Source organism: Camelus bactrianus, chromosome 11, assembly GCF_048773025.1.
Source record: "Camelus bactrianus isolate YW-2024 breed Bactrian camel chromosome 11, ASM4877302v1, whole genome shotgun sequence".
Taxonomy (NCBI): domain Eukaryota; kingdom Metazoa; phylum Chordata; class Mammalia; order Artiodactyla; family Camelidae; genus Camelus; species Camelus bactrianus.
This window is the reverse complement of record NC_133549.1, coordinates 42,094,772-42,117,880: the sequence shown is the minus strand read 5'-3', so window position 1 is coordinate 42,117,880 and position 23,109 is coordinate 42,094,772. Positions and strand designations below refer to the sequence as shown.

The 23,109-nt window shown below is 42.3% G+C and overlaps 1 protein-coding gene across 3 annotated transcripts in view; it reads left to right on the top strand.

Annotated features, from left to right (window-relative positions):
• Positions 1–23,109, top strand: part of ABCC2 (ATP binding cassette subfamily C member 2) — a 59,927-nt gene that overhangs the window by 11,920 nt on the left and 24,898 nt on the right. For all 3 annotated transcript variants that reach the window (XM_074373781.1, XM_010971059.3, XM_010971058.3), the window contains 14 exons: positions 4,628–4,741; positions 6,149–6,283; positions 6,485–6,592; positions 7,154–7,209; positions 8,418–8,652; positions 10,604–10,767; positions 11,592–11,769; positions 14,752–15,006; positions 16,047–16,112; positions 18,115–18,252; positions 18,798–18,944; positions 20,594–20,678; positions 21,387–21,453; positions 22,906–23,032. In XM_074373781.1, coding sequence (XP_074229882.1) covers positions 4,628–4,741; positions 6,149–6,283; positions 6,485–6,592; positions 7,154–7,209; positions 8,418–8,652; positions 10,604–10,767; positions 11,592–11,769; positions 14,752–15,006; positions 16,047–16,112; positions 18,115–18,252; positions 18,798–18,944; positions 20,594–20,678; positions 21,387–21,453; positions 22,906–23,032 — 1,875 coding nt within the window. The remainder of the gene's footprint in view (positions 1–4,627; positions 4,742–6,148; positions 6,284–6,484; positions 6,593–7,153; positions 7,210–8,417; positions 8,653–10,603; positions 10,768–11,591; positions 11,770–14,751; positions 15,007–16,046; positions 16,113–18,114; positions 18,253–18,797; positions 18,945–20,593; positions 20,679–21,386; positions 21,454–22,905; positions 23,033–23,109) is intronic.

The following is a 23,109-nucleotide window of genomic DNA, read 5'->3' as shown; positions in this document are numbered from 1 at the left end:
AATATAACTTTTTTTTTTAACAGCAACATATTAATGGATGCAGTGTCTTCTCAAATCTCTCTTAGGACACTAATTTTAAAATAATTTAAAATTCTCTTCTGCTCACTTCATTACTGTTTGTTTCATCCCAGAATCAGTTGTTCTGTTTAATTATCTCAGCTGTATTCTTTGCTAGTATTGATTTTTCTCAGCTTCCTGGTGGTTAGTCCCCACAAGCTATCCCTCATTTCTCTTTGGCCATAATTGTGTCACATGCCCATGGCTGAAATAGTCATAGGCCAGAGGAATGGGACCATCATGATTGGTTTTAATTCCCTTCTTAGGGTTGGAGATGGGTGCAGCATCCACCCAAGCATATGGCTGAGCTTAGTAGGGTAAATATTTTACAAAAGAGGGGTTCTGTTAGGAAGAAGACATAGCTTTGAGTAGGCAACTCTAATTGTCAGGGTCCTAACAGGAGACAGATGGCTGAGGCAAAATAGGATGATGTCAGGAGGTTGTATTTACAAAGGGACCTGGGGCTTGGCAGTGAACTGTTACCACTCCTGGCTCTAAGGGACAAGGGTAGAGAGTGAATCTGGGGGGACAGACAGACAACACAAGCACAGCAACCAGTAATGTCTATCTCAGGCTTTCACTGCTGCCTTTTCTTGTGTGTATTTTGGGCCATGGTTTTCTCTGCTCTTTTATCTGACACCATTGACACATTGTTTTTTGTCTTCTAAAATGTAATCAGTTTACCGAGCTCACCCTTTCCCTTTCATACTCTCAGTGCTATTTTGGATTTGTTTCTTGTGTATTCTTTACCATCATTTCAGTGGGGTTGGGAAAGATGGGAAACAGGTGGACTAACCTTGCATCCTGGACTGGAAACTCTTGTCTTTTTCTATGCACATTTGAAAAACATAATTGAATTCATTGAATGCAATTTTATAGTCTACTTTTTTTCACTTAAGATGATATAAAAAGCATTTCCCAGTGTTACCAACATTATTCTTGAGCATAATTTTGATGACTACAAAATAGTTCATCACATGAATATACCATAACTTATTTTAACAACTCTTGCAACACCTCCCAACTGTAAAAAGAAATAATTAACAGAAACCTCAATGAAATAGAGGTGGGAGACCAGAAAAAGGAGCTCTCACCCACTGTGACAATAGCTGAGCCCAACAGCAAGAAGAAAAGACTCCTTTCTTTCCTGGCTAGGACTCAGCCAAAGAAAAGCCCATGGCCTCTTTGCTAACTATAGTCTTCCCAACTTCCTTTTCCTCTCTGTAAAATGAGTTCTCCTTCCCTTGTCGTGGGGGGACTTGCATTTAGCTCACTGTGGTTTCAGACCTGGAAATGCAGTTCTCTGCTGAATAAACCCATTTTTGCTGGAGAAATATCTGGCGGTCTCAGGTCAACACAATAATCCCTCCATCACTGTTTTGGGTTATTTTAGGTTTTATAAATTCTTCACTATTAAAAATGAGATGCCAGTTAACATTCTTGTACAGAATATTTGCCTGCAAATTGGATTATTTCCTAGAAGTGGATTTACTATATCAAAGTATATGAGCAGCTTAAGGCTTTTAAAACAGAATAGAAAATTTTTATAATTTTGAAAAGTTTTTACCAACTTACAGTCTCACCAAAAGTGTGTTCAAGTGCTTGCCTCTGTTCCATTGCCAGCACTGAGTAATATATTTTTCTTTAATTTTGTGTGCAAAAATGGCATTCTGTTGTCTTACTTTGCATTTCTGTAAGTACTAACACAGTTGATTCTTAAAAATTTGTTAAGGATGTTTCTTCATTTGTGAATTGTCTGTTCACGATGCTTGCTCATTTTTTAAAATGAGGGTTGTTAGTGTATTTACCTTTTTTTCTTTTGAAAGATAACTTGCAGAGGGTTACCAAATTCAAAAGGTACAAAAGGATACACAATACTCTTGTCACTCACTCCTGTCTGAGCTCGCAACCATTGATACCAGTTCCTTGTATACTCTTCCAGAAATAATATATGCTTTTACAAACACCTCCATATGTATATTTTTTTTCACACAAATGTTAGTATCTTAAATACACTCTCCTGTGTCTTGGAGATGTGTCTATTTTAGCACATAAAGGTCTGCTTCTTTTTAATAACGACTTTGAAAGTGCTGTTATTTGGATATATCGTAATTTATGTGTCCTGTATGATAGAAATTGAGGTGATTTCTAACCTTCTGCCGTTATAAGCAATGCTGCAATAAGTAGCTTTATACCTGTGCATGTGTCTGTAGGATAAATTCCTAGAAATAAAATTACTGGGTTAAGAGCATGTGGACTCAAAATTTTCAGGCTGCAAATTGCTCTCTAGAGGTTTTTCCTTAGTTTCAATAACTTTTTACTATTTGCTAATCAGTTAAGTGAAAATTGTATGTTGTTACAATTTGAAATTACTCCCTTATTATTAGTGAGGTTAAGCATCTTATTATGTATTTAAAAGCTATTTGTGTTTCTTTCTCTTTAAATTATTCATGTATATTCTATGCCCATTTTTTGCATTGGGTTGTTAGTTTGTTGCTGTCTTTTAATTGCTTTGTAGGAAATTCTGATAATGTAAGTTGGTCCTTTTTGATATGGATTGCTCAGTGTACTTCTAATCAATTTGTATGAGTTTAATATATGTAAGATTGTGGCAAAGTCCCCTCCTTTTCCTTGGCCTGGGGAATGGTCTGCAGGTTTGTAGTTTCTTTACTCAGTGGTCCTAAGTTTGGATGCTTTAGCTCCAGCTTGCTCTGTTTTATCTCTTAACTTACCTTAAGGGAAATATAACCTACCAATTAAAAAGCTATGAATTTTCTCAAAAACTCTTATGTCTCATATGAGGAAAGTGCAATATACTTGGGAAAAATGCATTTCTCTTATTAACATGTCTTTGACTCTACACCTTGCCAAATAATAGCACTGGTACTGTTAGTTAAAGGTGCATTCATCTCCCTCCTTGGCTGGTTTTCATTACTAAGGGCTCAATATCTCTGCCTGAGCCATTCTGGATTAATGAGATTTACAGAAATGAGTAGGCATAGACGGACAGGAGTAGGAAGTGATGAGCATAGGACAGGTGGTACTAACGATCTTCATTTTGAGGGCTAAGATACTGGAGTACCTCCTCAGCAGAGGTAATAATTTTCCCTCCTGATGGGTGGGTAGGGGGTGGTCCTTTAGGACAATACAATGTGTATCATGTCTTATGAGATCATAGGACAAATATTGACTAACTTGGAGTCATCCTGGGGTCACATATTTGCAATCATTAACTTCAAAGTTTTATGGAGAAAAGGCTGGCATTAATGACTGAGGAAAGGGAATAGTGCCTTCCCAGTTGGGGTGGAGAAATTCCCCCTTTTAAATCTGTTTTATTAGTTATCTATTGCTATGTAACAAATTATCCCCAAACTCAGCAGCTTAAAAATAAACACTTTTTATCTCACAGTTTCTGTGGGTCAGGGATATAAGAGCAGCTTATCTGAGTTCAGGGTCTGTCATGAGGTTGCAATTAATATGTAGTCTGGGACTAAGGTCAACTGAAGGCTTGACTGGGCTAGAAGATCTGCCTCTAAATTGACTCACCCACGTGGCTTTTGGCAGGAGGTCTCAGTTCCTTACCAAGTGGACCTCTCCATAGAGCTACTTGAATGTCCTCACAAGGAGGCTGGTGGTTTCCCCTGCTGTGAGTGGTCTATGAGAGAGAACAAGGAGGAAGCAACATTGTTTTCTATGACCTCTCTTGGAAGTCACACACCATCACTTCTGTCATATTCCATTCATTATAAGCGAGTCAGAGTTAAGCCCATACTCAAGGGAAGGGGAACTACACTCTATTTTTTGAAGGGAGGAGTATCAGAATTTGTGGACATACTTTAAAACCATCACACTCAACATTCCTTAGCAACACTTATCATACCACACTTTGAACTTTATTCTATTGCTTGAACAGTATGTATCCATTGATTCCAGAAATATTTATTGAGTGTGTGATCTGAATCACTGCCTGCTATTTTTTTAATTGAATATAGTTGATGTACAATGTTACATAAGTTATAGATGTTCAACATAGTAATTCACAATTTTTAAAGATTATACTCATTTGTAGTTATTATACAGTATTGGCTATATTCCCCATTTGTATAACACATCCTTGTAGCTTATTTTATACCTAATAATTTGTACCTCTTAATCCCCTACCTCTGTTGCCCCTCCACTTTCTCTCTCCCACTGGTAACTACTAGTTTGTTCTCTATATCTGTGAGTCTGTTTCTTTTTTGCTATATTCACTAGTTTGTTGTATTTTTTTAGAATCCACATATAAGTGATATAGAGTATTTGTCTTTCTCTGTCTGACTTATTTCACTTAGCATAATGCCCTCCAGGTCCATCCATGGTGCTGTAAATGGTGAACTGTCATTTTTTTTTTATGACTGAGTAGTATTCTACTGTATATTTATACCACATCTTCTTTATGCATTCATCTGTTGATGGACACTTAGGTTGCACTGTTATCTTGCACTGCCTGCCATTTTTACCATCCATTACTAAGAACCATTCTGTTCTAAAGAATGATATCCTCCTAACAGTGGTCTTTTTGCCTTCTCAGGTGATTGTTGGGCTTCTTCTTATTCTGGCAGCCATAGATCTGGCCCTGGCACTCACAGAAGACACGGTCCCTGCCGTTAGATACACCAATCCAAGCCTCTACCTGGCCACATGGGTAAGGCCCATCATCACTTCCACCCTGTTTATCTTCTCCCTACTCATAGTCAGCTGAAATTTGCTCTGGTGGATTGAAATTAAGTCCAATTTCATCAACCTTTTTCACGGGACCTATGATGAGGCAAAGCTTGGTTGTAATAGGGTAAAACAAACTTTAGCTTTTCATTTGCTTTTTAATACTTGTTTATCATGTTTCCTTCCTAGGGTAAGTACTAGTTTTAATGACTAAGATGTGTCCCTTATGCCCTCATATCTTGCCATCTAAGGATCATAGATGAAACCCAAGTTTCTTAATGTAAAATAATTTTCTAAATGCTGTAAACATTATTTTTAAAAATTGATTTGTGACTCTAATCAGTGGATCACTGAATCTAAAATTGTTTGTATAAACTTGACAGCAGAAACTGCTCTGTCTCCTGCAGACATAGTTTTTTTGGTAGGGAAGGGAAGCTGTACAGTATTTAAAAAACAGTTGATTTAGCATCATTTTAAAAGAGGACAATCCAATATAATTGTTTGGATTTCTAAACTTTCTTGAAAAATCAGAATGCCTGGGAACTGTGGGCCTACATTCCCATAAGGCAACAGTCAGCTAGGACTGAGTAGCAGTTGCTCCCATTAGACCAGGCTTGTGCTCAGCACCGTCCTCCATCCTCACTTCACTGAGCAACATGGTCTGCCTGGCCCCTGTAGGAACTTTGTTACCATTTTATAAAACAAACAAACAAGGGTCTAGGCAGCGGTGTGCTGGAGCTGGCTCAAAGAGCTGACTATGTACCTCTCTTCCCAACCATGTGTTTGGTGACATCTTGTAGGAGATTGAAATTCACTATGGTGGGAGTATTTGTACCATGAAAATTGGCAGATGCCACAAATCATGGCTTGGTTTTCAGAATGCTGGTTTACTATCATAGCACTGGGTCTGGGAAAACAATTCTTAATTACAACTAAGTGAGATGATGCAAGGCAAAGTTTTTGTTATTGTTGTTAATTGCTTAGCCTAATATTTTTAGAAAATAGGATACAGACACTTGCACCTATCCAGCAGAATCTGCCTCCCCCACCTGATTACTGTAGTGCCTGAAATTATTTCCTTGGGCCTTGAAAAGATTTATCTGCCTCCTGAAGTTACTCCATTTAGATGCAGGTGGTGACCCTTTGTGTTCTTGGCTAACTCCCTACCCAAGTGTAGATATGGGGTAGGGAACAGGATCCCAGGAAAAGCACCGGGGCCCTGAAAGAGACAGTTGGATGGTATCAGGGAGGAAATGTCCTATTTGGCATGAGATTAGTTACAACAATCTCCTCCTTCAGCCCCTGTTTCCCCCTCTGTTCTCTGCCATCCTTCTTGCCTCTTGTCCTTTGTGACAGTACTTTTCAAAACATAATGTGAATTTCTCTCTAGATCCTGGTTCTGCTGGTCCAGCACAGCAGGCTCTGGTGTGTACAGAAGAACTCTTGGTTCCTGTCCCTGTTCTGGATTCTCTCAATATTCTGTGGCACTTTTCAATTTCAGACTCTGATTCGGACACTCTTAAAGGTAAGGAGGAGAGAGAAGGTGACGTGAGGAGGTACTGCTGGGCAGCTTCTAAGTTGGAATAAATGACATAAGGTAAATTGAGTTCCAGTACAGAATTGTATTTAGGGGATTTGATAATAAGTTTAATCACAAGCATTGCTAATATGGAGGCTGTTTAGACTTAATTCGGATAAAATTCTTTGTTTCCCCCTCCTCTCACAGGGTGACAATTCTAATCTGGCCTACTCCTGCGTGTTCTTCATCTGCTATGCATTCCAGATCCTGGTCCTGGTCCTTTCAGCATTTTCAGAAAAAAATGACTCATCAAAAGTGAGACTCTAAGAGGTGGAGGGTATAGCTCAATCAGTAGAGCACATGCTTAGCATGCACAAGGTCCTGGGTTCAATCCCCAGTACCTCCATTAAGTAAATAAATAAATAAACCTAATTACCTCCCCCTCAAAAATTGTTTTAAAAAAAGGTGAAACTCTAAATATGCCAACCTCATGTATTATTTAATTGGATGGTATCTTGACAAATGTAACTTTGAGATGTCTAGGTCTCATGAAGGTCTCACAAGCCCAGAATACAGTAGTATAGACCATTTTGTGACATAAGGAAACGGAGTGACTAGAATATGGAAACGTTGGCTTTTACATTGACCCAGTAAGCTTCAGCACGTTAATTCATACATCTATGCCAAAAGTCTTGATTATCATTCTACCGGTGACCTTAGGGTCTCCAGACAAACATTGACCAGCCTGCTTCAGTATCGTATCTAGTTGCTAGCACAACATCATGTTTAGAAAAATCAGTTTCTAATTTTAGAGTACCATAGAATTCCTGTTTCTAATTTGATTTGCTTTATGATTTTTTTTGGTGTGTCTTGCAGAATCCTTCATCCACGGCTTCATTTCTGAGTAGCATCACCTTTAGCTGGTATGACAGGTAGGAAATGCCTGGACTGTGGCTTGTCTATAGGCCAACCCCCTCCCTTTTCTGAAGGTGATGGAAATCTTAATATTAAAGTGCCTCCTGTGGCCTCCATTTCTTTTCTACTTAGAGATTGTTAAAACATTCATATCAATTTACTGCAGTTCCTTCACTGGGCAGATTGGGAACCTAGGAGAGAGGATGGAGGGGGATTTGCTCTTGGTAGCCTGAGGGTTCCACAAAAAAAAAGGACAGAAGGAAAAGGAGGCAATAGGACAGGAAAAGGGAAATTAGGGGGCAGGGTGGGTGGTACAGACTTGGGTAAAGGATAAAACAGCCATCCCGGGCTGCCAGAGGATCTGAGCAGTCATCCTTGGCCTTTGAAGTTCCATGGACCCCTTTGGCAGCCTGGTAACACCCATGAATCCCGTCTCAGATGTTTTAAATGTGTATGATAAAAGACATGGGAGTATAAAGGAAAATAAATATATTGAAATATAGTTACCTAAACTTTTTTAAAAAACCAAATTTGTGATGTAGTAATACATGTGCTTTTTATTAACGCATTAAATAACAAGACCTAGTGGTGGGTTTAATAGTTTCAAAGCAGCGGTGAGTGTAAATGAGCCGTGAAAACATCTATGACATCTCCTGGTGACGACACAAGCGCTCATTTTTATAACTGTGGTTGTAATATCTTAGCATTACATTCATCTTAGAAGGAAAGGCTAAATTTCAGATAGAAGGTAGTAAAAATAAAGATGTGATTTATTTTCCATCCATGTTCTCAAATCCCAGGGTGAGGAGCATTGATCTAGAGAGACACTATAGGGGTGGCCTCCAGGTCTGCTCAGTTCATTAAGGGCATCGTGGAGGCTCCTCAAGGAGATGCCAGAGTGGCAGAGAGGCAACCAGTGTTTGAGGAGGAAGGAGCAGGAGCAGGGGGAGGTGATGCTCTTTTGGCTCCTTAATTCAGTAGTACCCCTTCTCCTTCTCTTGTTGTTTTCTTCCCCCTTCACCTCCCATCACCCCTACCTGCTCCCTTTTCTGCTCTCCCACTCCTCTTTCAAGTCCAAGGGCTAGGAGATGGGGTATTGAGGCAAGGGAGAAGTCCTATTCTTTTGTTCCTCTATCCAGAACTGGATGGTTTTGATAGAGACAGCAAGGAGACAGCCTCTGGCCCCACCTGTAGGGCTTCAGTCTGTGGGTTGCTCTTGTTCCAGCATTGTTCTGAAAGGCTACAAGAAACCTCTGACACTTGACGATGTCTGGGATGTTGATGAAAAGAGTAAAACAAAGATACTAGTCAGCAAGTTTGAAACACACATGACAGGAGAGCTGCAGAAGGCAAGGTGGGCGTTCCAGAGAAGACAGCGAAAGAAATCCCAGCGGAACTCTGGAGTCAGGCTGCATGAGCTGAACAAGAACCAGAGTCAAAGCCAAGACGTCCTTGTCCTGGTAACTTTACCATGAGTGTCCGTTCAAATGTGTTGTGTGTCTTAAGCAAAAGGTCATCAGTGTTCTGGTGATTCTGTCCTTCCATTTTGACAGCACTTCATACTTTGCATTTTACTTTATTAGTAGTTTTCACAATACTAATAATCCCTTAGTGGTGGCTACATCAGGGTATAATGTCGCACTATTATCTCTCCTTTGGGGAATATTGAAAATGTCCACAATAAGATGTTTTTGAAATAGAAAAATAAAATAAAAGAATACCTTAGCATTACTAGAATGTGCGCGTTGGTGGGATTTAGCATTAGCAGCTAATTTATTTATTTATTCACTTGAAAATATTTATCGAGCACCACTGTGTGTCGGAGACCATTCTGGGCACAGGTATAAAGAACAGCCTGAAAGAGTCCTCATCTTTGGAGAGCTAGAAAATAAATAATAAACCAAATACGTATGTTACTTTTTCAGAGTACTAAGTGCTATTAAGAAAATAAAACACGGTAATATATTTGGGGTGAAATGCTATGTTAGACAGAGGAACAGGAGAGGGTTCTCAGAGGAGCTGACATTTGGGCAGAGATCCAAATGATGAGAAGAGCCCATCAGAAGGAAGCATCTTCCAGTCAGAGGGAGCAGGAGGGCAAGGCTGAGAGGGGAATGTGGTTGGCTTGTTTGCAGAAGTAAAAGAGGCTCTGGGAGCATGGAGGGGGAGGCTGAGTGAGGGGTGCAGTGAGCTCAGGGAAGTGGACCAGGGTTAAGCAGTGCAGATGCTTGTAGGCCATGGTAAGGGGTCTGGATTTTATTTTAAGTCTGCTGGAAAGCCAGAGGAAAGTTTTGAGAAGGGGAGTAATTTACATTTTTTAAAGCCTGTTTAGGCTGTTGCCAGGAGAATGGACAGTTGGAGGGCAAAAGTGGAAGCTGGGAGGCAGGCTGGGGCAGTTGTTCAGGCAAGAGAAACTGGTCAGATGGGACCTCAGTGAGAGAAATGACAAGAGGATGTCACAGAGGCTGAGAAGCTGAAACTGGGGTCATGGCAGGACTCCTGAGCATGTAAATGAGGAGGCCAAACAAAACACAAGAAAAGGAAGAGGCGGGTGAATGGGTGGGGATGCCCCATGTAGTAAATTCCCAAGGTTGCTGAAGCAGCACCACTAACTGCATGGCTTACAACAACAGTAATGTATTGTCTTACAGCTCAGGAGACCGGAAGTCTAAAATCTAAACATTGGCAGGGCCACAGTCCATCCAACACCTGGAGGGGAGGAACCTTCCTTGCCTCTTCCACCTTCTGGTTTTTGCCAGCAGTCTTTGGTGTTCCTTGGTTTGTGGATGTTTCACTCCACTCTCTGCCTCTGTCATCATGTGGCCTCTTCTCCCTGTGTCTGTGTCTCTTCTTGTAAGGATACCAGTCATGTTGGAGTAGGAACCATTTTATGACACAATCTAATGACGTCATCTCAACTTAATTACATTTGCAAAGGCCCTATTTCCAAATGAGGGCACATTCTAAGGTCCTGGGGGTTCAACAGGACTTCATATCTTTTGCAGGAATTCTATTCAACCCATAATATCCCACAACAGCCACAAGCAAGAAGAGAATGAAAAGGCTTCTAAGCTAAGAATATATATTATCATGTCCATGCCCTTCATTCCCATGGCGCCCCACAGGCCTCCACTCAGTCTGTTTTTTTGTTATTACATAGTATTCCCACTGGCTTATTTGTCTGTTTTCCTAATCCAGAATAGATCACAAGTATCAGACAGGAGTGGGGGAGCGGAACAGTGATAGCAGCTGAAAGGGTGGGTGGTGACCAGGCAGTGGAGAGAAGACCAAAACCTGTACGAGGAAGACAACAGGGCTCAAGGGCTTAATACTCAGGAGCTGTTTAGAGCAAGGCAAAGTCTTCCACCACACCGCTCTGTAAGCACTGTTGTCATTTGGTTTTGTACCTAGGAAGAAGCTAAAAAGAAAAAAAAGAAATCAGGCACCACGGAAGACTTCCCCAAGTCCTGGCTGGTCATGGCTCTCTTCAAAACTTTCTACGCCATCCTCTTGAAATCATTTCTACTGAAGCTGGTGTATGACATCCTCACGTTTCTAAATCCTCAGCTGCTGAAGTGAGTCCCCCCAGCCCCAGACTGTCCTTTCAGGGCCTCCTCTGCCACTCTCCTTTTTGCCCCTTGTACATGCAGGCAAGAGCCTATTTTTAAGTTTTCATCTTTAAAAATGCTCATAATTTTCTTCCACCTTACCATGTTGTGTTCATAAAAAGCACAAGGCATTTTCCAAGATCTAAAATGATCTGTCCTTTAGCCTCCCTCTTTTCCACATCCTTCCCCTCATAGGAAGCCAGAGACTTGTTAGGGGCACCTTCTTGTGAAACAGAGCTGCTGTGAGCTGAGCCATATCCAAGAGGTGAGCAGAATACCCCAGGGAAGGCGTGTACCCAGCGTTTGTAACCTCATTGCTCCACAGACAGGCCTTCATTGGGAGGTTCAGGTTAATCGTGACAAGACTTCACAGCTACCAGGCTCTATGGAATGAACTGTCCTCCAGAGGAAACCCTTCTAACTCATGCTGGATACATGTCCTAATTCATTTTCAGGCTCACATTGTCTGGGAATAAATCAGCTTGCCCCACACAGCCTCTTTTCCCAGGGGGTAGGGAAACAGAGGGCCTTGCAGTGCGGTGGCTGCTCTGGGGAGCACGTAGTATCCCTCCGCACAGCCATGGCTCATCAACCCTAAGCTCTTGCTGCTCATCTCCAGACAAAGGCAAAAGCGCTAGTGTGACTGTGGGGCTCAGTCTTCCGAGAGCATTGAACAAGTCTGGTCACCTTTGTTACCCACAGGAGAGGGTTGGGTGGCTGGCTGTGCATGAGGAGGGTGAGGCACCCCCGGAGGCTTGATGGGCATCACTTACTTGGTTTTGCTCTGGCAGATTGTTGATCTCCTTTGCAAGTGACCGTAGCATATATCTGTGGGCTGGATATATCTATTCAATCCTCTTCTTCGCCGTGGCCCTCATCCAGTCTTTCTGCCTTCAGTACTACTTTCAACTGTGCTTCGTGCTGGGCATGAAAGTACGGACCACTGTCATGGCTTCTGTGTATAAGAAGGTGAGTGGAATATGCCAGGCATCACCAGAGAAAATCCCCTTAGTAAATGTGAGCATTTATTCCAAGATTGAGGAAAATTTGACAGAAATGATAACTGACCTCAACACTTGATTTTGACCCACTGTACAGCCTTCTTTAGATGTTTCTCTGGAAATTAAAATAAGGAAAGTGTGTATACAGATTGGGAGTGAGAGAAGGCTGAACGCCAGGGAAAACTGGTACACTGCTCTCTGCCCAGGATCTGCCTTTCAGCCTTGAAGGCTTGCATACTGCCCCTCTCTTCCTTCCTTTCTCCATGAGCTGAGAACACCTTGGGAAAGAATATAAGGTCAGAAAAGCTGGCCAAAGGCAAACTCCTAAAACTACCAACATTTAAACCAAATAGTACTTGAAATTGGGCTCGTAAGACCTGGTGCGTCCATCTCAAATCACAATTTTGCTGTAGATTAGAACACACTGTGGACCAGGGCTCCATCTCCCCAGACCCACTTTTGTCTAGTGACTTCTTTTTCTAAATCTTTTATGGTGACCAACCCTTTCTCTGCCTGATTCCTTTTTTTTTTTGATTTGTAAATACCTTCACCCTGGTTACTAAGTTCTGCAGGCTTGGGAGCTTTTCCATTTCCTTAAGGTGATTTTGCCCATCTTCCCTTTGATACTTTACTTTTAGTGTTTAACTTTCTCAGAGCAACTCTATTTTCCCCTGCCCTGGACACTAAGGTGAAATCTCATTTTGTCCCCTTATGCAATGAAAATAGTCAATTGTATCTTAAATAAAAAATAAATAAAAAAGAAAGAAATGAAAATAGAGGAGTGACTACAAGCCTGAGGAGGAAACTCATACATGAGGAGATGAGACTTTTTTTTATAGGTCCGAACATCAAACAGTTGCCTTTTCTTCCTCTTTTGCATCCACCACTGGAGAGTTCTATCATCATGACTTCTCTATTACAGCTCCTGATTTTCTCCTTTACTTTCCTCTCTTAAAACTCCAGTGTGTCTTTGTCTTCCCTGAGTAGATGCTGATTTGTCAAGGGACCCAGACAGGTATTCCAAATGTCTTAAGATCAGAAGTCTAGGTGGGAGGGTATAGCTCAGTGGTAGAGTGTGTGCTTAGCCTGCACAATGTCCTGGGTTCAATCCCCAGTACCTCTATCAAATAAATAAATAAACAAATCTAATTACCTCCCCCTCCAAAAAATAAATGAAATGAAAAAAAAAAAAAAAGATCAGAAGTCTGGTCAAGTTTTTTGAACTCCCAGATACCTTTACACTGGAATTTGTCATCTCCAAAATTAATTTTTTAATACCCTTGTTCCTTTTTGAGATACTGGATTTCTGCTGGTTTGCAGGATATAAGGTCACTCACCAGGCTGTCTCAGACATTTCTATGAATGTACACTTTTACAGTTGTGATGATCCATTCCTACTCTTTTGATTCTTAATATATTCCAGGTTTTCCAACTGTTATAATCAATGAGGAATGTGTAAAATAAGCCCTTAATGAGACCTTCTTTCAAAACAGTATTGCTATTAGAATAGAATTTAAAATGGCCTAATTTCATATATTTAGATAATGCTCATTTATGAAATGTTATAATAATATAATGTTATAAAACATTTTTTACATCCATTATTAATTCACAGCCCCGTGAAGTAACCGTGTTACCCCTAGTTTATAGAGAAGTAGGGCTTAGATCATTTCAATGCCTAGAATCGCATAACCAGGACCTGCCCCCAGTCAAGGACTATCAAGACTAAGTAACTTTTCCACTTTGATAAAAGAAAAATATAGTGATTACCTTGAAAAGTAATTATGTATTACTTTTTAAAAAATTTTTTTCAATATCAAAGGGGAGGCATAGTAATAGACTGACTTCTCTAGAATCTTGGTAGCCTAACATTTTAGGAAATTTCTCTCTTTTTACTGTACAACCAAGAATCCTGGTATGTTCCAAAGAAGAGTATATTGATGGATTAAGGTGACAGAGCTTCTAGGAGGAGGGTGAAGGTGCATATCTAGGGCCACTTGTAGCCCATACACTGCCTTTTGGGAACCTTCCTCAGGAGAGATGTAGCCCACACCAGAGGGTGGCTTGGCGAGCGTATGCAAGCCAATTTCATGCAGCCCCCTACCCCTCCTCCCAGACTCCCTTGGCTGGGAGCATTTGTACAAAGCACTGCCGTAAGTGACAGACTCGGTATCAGCCTTCTTCTCATCTCTCTAACATGAGAACAGGAGGCCCATGCCCAAGATTCAGGCATCTATGTGTTTCCCTCAAATTCCTGACAATAGACAATCATTTTGCTTCCAATATGTAAAACCTTCCTCTCTATTCTGAGATCTCTGTCCTTTTTGGGAATGGTTGCCTTCTCCTTATAATATGGCTCCACATAACCTTGCCACATTAAAGTCTGCAAGGCCAGAATCAATACATGCTTCCTCTCTTCATCCCTCCGTCCCTTCCATCCTTCAGTATTTGATTCCCCGCTGTGTGCATGTGATACAGTAGTGAATTGGACAGATGTAGCCCTTGTCCTTAAAGAGTTTACTACTGGTGGAGAAACAGAAAAACAAGACAGTTACAGTTCAGTGTGATGAATGTAATGGCAGAGGTGAGCACGGGATGTTAGGAGAATCCACAGGAGGGGTATCTAACCCAAACTTGGGAGTCAGGGAAGCCTTTACAGCACAAGTTCCATCTAAGCTGACACTAAGGGATAAATAGGAGTTTTCTGAGAAACAAAAAGTATGTGTGGGGAGGGGACAGTTGGGGAAGGTAGGAATAGCAGAAAAGAGTGGTCAAGAATGAGGGAACACTGTAAGATTTAGAGGCAAGAAGATCACAGCCCCTTGGAAAAGTTGTGTCCGTATGGAACCCATCCTTCTACTGTCTCCTCACTTCCTTCCTGAATTTCCCTTCTTACTCTCCAGTACCTTTGGCCTTGTTCATGTATCCCAATTCCAATCTTTATTTTTAGGCGTTGACTCTATCCAACCGGGCCAGGAAGCAGTACACTGTTGGAGAAGCAGTGAACCTGATGTCTGTGGATGCCCAGAAGCTCATGGATGTGACCAGCTTCATCCACCTGCTGTGGTCAAACCTTCTACAGATTGTCTTATCTGTCTACTTCCTATGGGCAGAGCTGGGACCCTCAGTCTTAGCAGGTGTTGGGGTGATGGTGCTCCTAATACCAGTAAATGGAGTACTCGCCACCAAGAATAGGGCTATTCAGGTAAAGAAACAGAGTCACTGGGGATGTATACACATTCTTCAAAATCCGAAGTCTTTTACTTTATTCTGACTTGTGATCGGAGTTTGGGCAAGGCAAAGCTGATAGGAGACTTGCCACTATCCCAAAATAACTTGGCTTTATCTTCCCTTTCATCTTCTGACCACTCTTAGGGTATACATACTCTATCTTTATTCGTGTTCCTGATTGGAGAGAAGACCACCCAGGGACCCTGCATGTAACTCTTCCACCCTACTCTGCTGGGCTGTTCTTAGAACAGTAATATTGGCCCTGTTTCTCCATAGCATTACAAACCAACCATTCAGAGCAGTCACATGAGTAACCCAAACTTTAAACCTAAATCCTGGCAATCAACCCTGCTGCCACCAGGTAGCCGGGCTCCTTATGGATAGTCCTTAGCTTGCCAGAAATCATTGATTGGATGGGTGGGCTCAGTGGTGTATGTGATTTATTCATTCATTTGTTTTGCATTCATTAGTTACAAATATTTTTAAAGTATTTATTGCACATCCTGTTTTGGGGGAACACAGCAAATTACACAAGGCTTCTGCTCTTGTGGAACTTACTTCCTACTTGGGGTGGAGATTCAAGCCATAAACAAATAAAAGCAGAGAAGAAAAATATCAGTTATGATAATTGCTATGCAGAGAATTAAACATGATAATGTGATCATGAGTGGGTGATTGTTTTAGGTTATGGGGCTAGGAAAGGCCTCTGTGAGGAGAGGACATTGAGCTGAGCTCTGGACAACACAAACCTGAGTGTGAAGGAGGAAGCCTTGGGAAAAACACGCTGGGGAGTGGGCACAGTCAGGCCAAGGCTGTTCAGGCGCAGCGAGGAGGTGGGTGTGGCAGGAGCAGGGAGGGCAAAGAGGAGAGTGGGAGAGACACATCCCATCACTGGGCACCTCAAGTTCTCACCAAGTGACAGCCACAAGTGCCACCGAGACTTAGCATCCGCAGCAAATCTGGACCCTCTCACATGGAAGTGTGTTCTGTTTTTGTTTTGCTTTTTCCCTGCAGGTAAAAAATATGAAAAATAAAGACAAACGCTTAAAGATCATGAATGAGATCCTCAGTGGGATCAAGGTGAGAAGCTGGGTGTGGGTGGCCCTCCGGGTGCAGCGACAGCAACAGTGGGTTCTGGGCCATGACAAACCCTGCTAAGAGATTGAGGGCTCCCGCATCAGGGCCTGTGGTGTGTCACGGCTCCTGATTCATCAACCCCCAAGTCTCCTGTTCCTTCTGCTACCCCTCTCAGGCCCTCTTTTGATCATGATTTCTATTTATTCATGTTAAATGGTTTTTTGGTTTTTACTATAGAAATTGTCAAATATGCACAAAAGTAGAGGGAATGATATAATAAACCCCCATGGATTTATCACCCAACTCCAGCAATCATCAGCATGACCTAATTTGTTTCATCTCTATCCCTGCTCCCCACTTCATGCCTGCTAGATTATTTAAGAGCAAATCTCAGGTATTTTGTCATTTCACTTGTAAGTACTTTGTATGTATTCCTAAAAGAGGGATTTCAGTCTTTAATATACAATACCTAAAATACCTAATAATACATTATAATACCTAAAAAAAAATTAAAAAGCCTTCTTTGATACCATTAAATTTCCCCAGTCACCTCATACATGTCTTTATTTTATTTTTTTTTAACTGTTGATTAGTTTGAATAATGATCCAAACACTGTCCACACTTGGCATTTAGTTGATAGTGCTTTTCATCTACAATGGTCCTTTTCTCCTGCCACCTCCTCTACTTTTTTTTTTTTTTAATTGTAGAAACCAGGTTGTCTTGTCTCCTGTGTTTCTCTTAAACTGGTAGTTAGATCTAGCGTCTTGATTCAAATTAGGCTTGTGGTTTTGGGGTTTTGTTTTTGGGTAGGGGTTGAGGAGGCAAGGATACTTTCAGGTAGGGTTGTGTACTTCCAAACTTAGCTATGAGTGTTCGGGGTCCAGGCGTTGTCAGCCTGATTCATCCCTTATTGAGTTTCCAACCATTCTTTCACCCAGAGCAGTGATTTGTGGCCCTTGCAGGACATTTCAATCTCCTGGGAAGTTTGTAAAACCCACTGAGGCTTGGTCCCTACTTTAAACCATTTAAATTGGACTCCCTAGGGGTGAGAATATATGTATTTTATATATATATATTTTATATATATATAATTTTTTTAAAGCTCCCTAATTGATTCTAATATGCAGCCAAGGTTGAAAACTACTGTCATAAAAGTTTTAGCAGCCACTGATGATCCTTGCCCTGGTCTATTATTTCCTTAATAGTTGCAAAAAAGTGATCTTTTAATTCTATTATTCCTTTGGCATTGATTAGCTGGAATTCTATGATGAAGAATGATCTCAATGAACTAGCTGGTTACCCTAGAATAAAGTTTGTACAGGATAGGCAGGATAAATGCATGCTTCTTTCCTCTCCTTACCAGCTTTCAAAATAATGCATTTCATCCTTCAAAGGTGACCAGTAAGTTCTTTGTAAAATATATATGTTGTTTTGAATTCATGGATTTTAATATTACCCTAAACCTCTTGAAAATGAAATAGCCCCTTTGAACATCCTGATACTTCTCCACACAGGGCTCTGATATGCCTTCTTGCTAATGTGGCAAAATGAAAAGATAGACCTGGTTTTGAGTCTCAGCTCTACCACTTGCTAGTGTGGTGACTTTGGGCAAGTTACCTAGCCACTCTCAGCCTGTTTCCATATTGTTAAAATGGATACAATAATTCTAGAAGAGTAAGCGGCTAACTCTTCCTGATTTGCTCAGAACTTTCTGGCTTTAGCACTGAAAGCCCCATGTCCTGGGCAACCCTTTAGTCCTGGGCAAACTGGAACCGTTGGTCACACTTCGGTTGTTATTAGGATTAAGTAAGATAATGAGCATAAAACGTGTTGTACATAGGAGGTTGTCAACAAACACAAGCTACCTTTTTGTAATCGCACTTTATAATCTGGATTTCTACTTCCCCAATTTGGGGGAGCATATCATGAAACCTGGGTGGATGAGATGTACCTGATGTCCTTTGGGGGCAACAGTGTGAGCTGTGCTCTCTTCTATCCTATTAGATCCTGAAATATTTCACCTGGGAACCTTCGTTCAAAAACCAAGTCTATGATATTCGGAAGAAAGAGCTAAAAAATCTGCTGATGTTCGGGCGTTTGCAGTCTGTGATAATATTTCTATTATACTTAACTCCAGTCCTGGTGAGTGACAGGAGTCAGTGAGCTGGCTCAGCTTCCTGGAGAGGAAGGTCTGTTTTGATAGATTTCCCAGCACCTGTCAGCCTGACCTTGAAATCCAGGGAACTCTGTCCCGCTCCTCAGCTTCTCATGCTACTATTCCTACCTCATGTCCCTAGATCCAGCCTCACCATTGTGCACAATTTGGTGGCCTGGATGTGCAGGGCAAGTTTCTAGGGGGTTCAGCGTGAATGTGGTATCTGGGCATGGTTTGCATGGGAAGGCTTCTCATCTTCTCAGGGAGGCTGCATGAATCTGTAGTGGAAGGAACCCTGATACAGGAGCCAGGAGACCCGAACTCTGGTCCAGCAGTGCCATTAATTGACTTTGTGACCTCAGGCAAGATATTTCCTCCCCTTCCAGGCTCAGATTTCTTATCTGTAACATGGGAAGGTTGAGATATTCCCCAAGACTCCTTCAAGCCTGATACAGTGCTGAGTTCCTGAGACTTAAAACAAGGTTCCTTGATCCCTTTTAGGAATAAATCACTGTTGGCTTTGCTTTTCCAGGTGTCTGTGATCACATTTTCGGTTTATGTCCTGGTGGACAGCAATAATATTCTGGATGCACAAAAGGCCTTCACCTCCATCACCCTCTTCAATATCCTGCGCTTTCCTATGAGCATGCTTCCCATGTTAATCTCCTCCATGCTCCAGGTAGGTAGGAACTCTCACTGCTAACTGACTCTCTCTCTGGTTAAAAGTCTTATATTATAGAATGACTGATCTGTCATACCTCATTTCTAGCTTCTGCTGGTGAACTTTAAACTAGAGAGATTTGTTTGGTCTCTGGAGACCAATAGTTTGACCTTAGTATATTCAAGGTCTCCAAACCCCAATTTTTCTGACTGTAAAATGAGGATGTAACCATACCAATCTCATCCATCTCACAGAGAGACAAGGCTTGTGAGAGCATTTAGTGAAATTGATGATTCTGGTACCTAGAACATTTCTAGGCCCTTTTCCCAGCTCAGTTTCCTCCACATTTTCCCAATGCTCTTGGGGTATTTATATAGCATTAGAGAAATAGGGCACAAAAAGGGAGAAAAGGCTTCTCTCTGTGTGAAGCCCTCGGGGGTTAAAACCTAACATAATCAGGAGCCTCAAGCTGTCAGACAATGAGTTTGGAGTCCAGGAGGCCTTGGGCCAGAGGGAGTATATGCGTCCTGAAAACTGAGCACAGTCACTGAGGTGGACCAGGCACCAGACCTCAGGAGGACATTCAGAGGGCAGGTGGCAGACTGGTGAGGCAGCCAGGATGACAAAGTGTGGTGACCTGCATTTATCCCAGAGGTGGTTGGCTTCAGATAGCTCAGGCCATAGGAAGGACTGGAGTTTAGGAGAAGGCCTCCTGGTTCTGGAGAGTGTTAAGGAAGCCTGATAGATTTGGCTGATAAAGAAATTACATGCTCTTTTTAAATTCAGATGGTTTAACACATAGCAAAAGCAAGATCAGCAAAGGGGACCCTTTGTGTCCTTCTCCCTGAGTAAAAAGGGGCCAGGTGACCATGAAGCATGGGCAGTGAGGCACTCTGTTTCTAGGAGCTGATCCATGAAACAGCTTAGAAGTTTTATAGCCTGCAGTTGCACTCCAAGGAGGGGGCAAGGCAGAAAGTATATTTCATCAGAACGCAGGTGGTGGTGAGAAGCTGTCTCATGACAGCCTTCCTGGAAGGGAGGCAAATGAGAAACATTCCTGTAAATCCTCCAGAGTTCACCTGTTCCAGGAGGACCACAGGGTTTTCTACCAATGCTTAGGTCAACTGCAATTTAAGCTTGACCTATGTGGAGGTGTGCAACGTCCACTGTGGTTCTATGGCCACTTCCTCTACAGAGGATCCTAGTAGTGGCTCAGTTAGGACACTGCATGGGTCATCAAGGTATGAACTCAGTTAGAGAAGAGCACACCAGGGGCTCAGTCACCACAACCAGACAGTTTTGTCTTAGAAGAAAGCTGGAGACTGTTTCTGGAACTAGGTCCAAAGACTGGAGAGAGAATAGTAGAATTGACCTCCCCCTCTCCCAGGTGAGTTTTTCTGAGGGGCTGAAATGGAGCATCTTAATTTCCCTCTGTTCAGAGTGGGATGGCTCCCAGGGCTGAAGTGTGGCTGAATCTGTAGGGGTGTGGGTCGGAGGGTGGGAAGCCAGAGGTTTCGGCTATGGCAAATTGCAAATTGCGGGCAAGAGGTCTGGTAGGTTGACTGTCTGCTTCCACATCCAAGGCTGATGATGAAGTCAAACTCCTCTCTCTACTTGGGCTTGTCATTGAATTTTTTATTCTTGAGATCCTTTGTGTCCTTCTGTAGGCCAGTGTTTCCATAGAACGGCTAGAGAAGTACTTGGGAGGAGATGAGTTGGACACATCTGCCATTCGACATGACTGCAATTTTGGTAAATGATTTTGGAAAGTGCTTCCTAAACTAATTCACAGTGCTGGCGCCAGAACTTTGATATACAAGGGCATAGCAGCAGCAAACTGATGGGGAGAGAAAGAGGGGGGACTTATCTTGCACCTATATTTGCATAATATGCATATTGTTATTACTTAAATTATGCTTTCATTTAGAACAGATTGCCAAGCAAAGCTGGGCCAGCTATTCTGAGGATAAGCAGGGAATCCTGCAAAGGATCTAGAAAACAGAAGTCAGGGTGGAGCCAAGCATGTGGAATTGGGAAGATAGGTGGGAATGAAAGAACAAACAGGTTCTGAAGGTTTAAGGATTGTGGAGCATCCTTAGCCAGAGTGAACAGTGGATCTGGAATCCAGGGCAGGGAGTGGCTGGGTTTATATGTGGAGGTGGAATTTATACAGGAGACTAGGCGACAGAGGGCCCGGTAATGTACCCAGAGTGTCTGTAGGTCAAGAATCTGGGCTACCAACAGGCTTGGGACTCCTAAATCAAAAAGGACTTCATATCCAGGCAGCTTTTGGTCTCACCCCAGAAGCTTCCATTTGCCTCTTGCCAGCTTAGGAGTCAGCACATGACAGAAGTGATCTTGGGCTCTGCTGGAGGAAGTGGAGAGGGCACACAAGGGCTGAGAAAGGGCACAGACTTGGGGACCTACATCTGACTTAAAGAGGGGCCTTTTTCTCAACAGACAAAGCTGTGCAGTTTTCTGAGGCCTCCTTTACCTGGGACCACGATTTGGAAGTCACAATCCGAGAGTAAGTTGCTTCCTTTGCATCTTGCTGTTTTTTAAGGATGCTCCTTGCCAGTCTTGTTGTTGGAAAATTTCATGTAATAGAACACATGGGAAAATGAGCTATGTGCACATGTTCAGTTAGATCCTAGTGCAGGCTAAACCCATGGAGGGATGAGCTGACAGCAGAGATCCCGAGCCCCTTCCCTATAACAGCATCTACCTCCTTGCTTTCCTACTGTGGGACAGTGTACATCCAGCTGAGAACCCATGAAGACACTGGTTGTCCAGACTGTGGATGGAGGTTGTGCAGGGTTGGCAGGTAGTCAGGGTCTCTAGGTATGGTAGAGGATACACACAAGAACCTGAACTCAATTTAAGTTTACTTATTCATTGAAGAATAGTAATCATGAAGAATTCTTCATGAAGAATGAAGAATCAAAGAAGAATTGACCTTCTTTGCCCAGAGAACATCATATCTGGAATTTTTCATCTACATAACCCATTCTCACATTTCACCCTGTAGGCTACCTCCTCTGCCTTAAGCCAACCCTTTCTTGCCACACTGCTGCATGTAATGTGTTCCTTAAGCTCTACATGTAGCAGTGCATCCAACTCAGCCCCTGAGCACAGAACAACAGAGGACACCAGGAGCCTGAGCAGGCCAGATCTTTTTCTTCACAACTGAGCATAACTAATCCTCTCCCTGCTACACCCAGGACTTTCCACTCTTCTGTCCTATTCCTACATCCTTTAACATGGATTCTGGAGCTTGCCCCAGCAGGTGTCAGGCCAGAAGCTCCGCCTCTGAACCCTCCCAACCAGGAAGTCTCACTTTGCAAAGAGGAAAGTGGACATAGCTCCCACTTTGCTAGCAATGTAAGTCTAGAAGGAAACCGGTTCAATGGGCAGGTTGAGAAAGCCTGTGAACAAGTTCCCCATGTTCCTAACATTCTAGGGACTCAAATAATAGGGCCAGTACAGAGAGTTTCCAGGAGCCTAGCCCAGTGTGGGCCCCTCCCAGCCAGACTCAGCCATACCTCCAGGAGAGGGGACAGGGAATCTGTGCTTTCAGCAAGTGTTCCATTGGATGGCCAAGTTTGGGAAACATCTTGTTCAACCTCATTAGTTTAGAAATGAGAGTCCAAAAGAGGTGACTCTCCAAGATCATACAGCTCAGCAGTGGCAGAGTTGGGACTTGAACTCAGGTCTTGTTCAATGGTACCATGTTGATTCTAAAATAATTTTTCTAGTGGAAACTCACATTTGGCACAAACAACTTACAGATGAGGGCTCACTGTAACCTCTTAGAGCTAAAAAAAAATCATTAGAGAAATATATTGGACTCTTGTATATCAGGGCAAACGTTCCAGTCTTGAGGGAAAATCCCCTATACTAGACTTCTCACCTAAGGAGTGGCTTGAGCTACTCTTGAATAACTCTCCTCATCTCCTTCAAGTATACTTCTTTCTTTCAGCGTGAATCTGGACATTATGCCAGGCCAGTTGGTGGCTATAGTGGGCACTGTGGGCTCTGGGAAATCCTCCTTGATGTCAGCCATGTTGGGAGAAATGGAAAATATCCACGGGAACATCACCATCAAGGTGAGGAGGATGCTGGCACTCAGATGTGGGTCTCTCAGTGCTGCTTTCTCATTGGGAGGATGGCCTAGAATCTGATA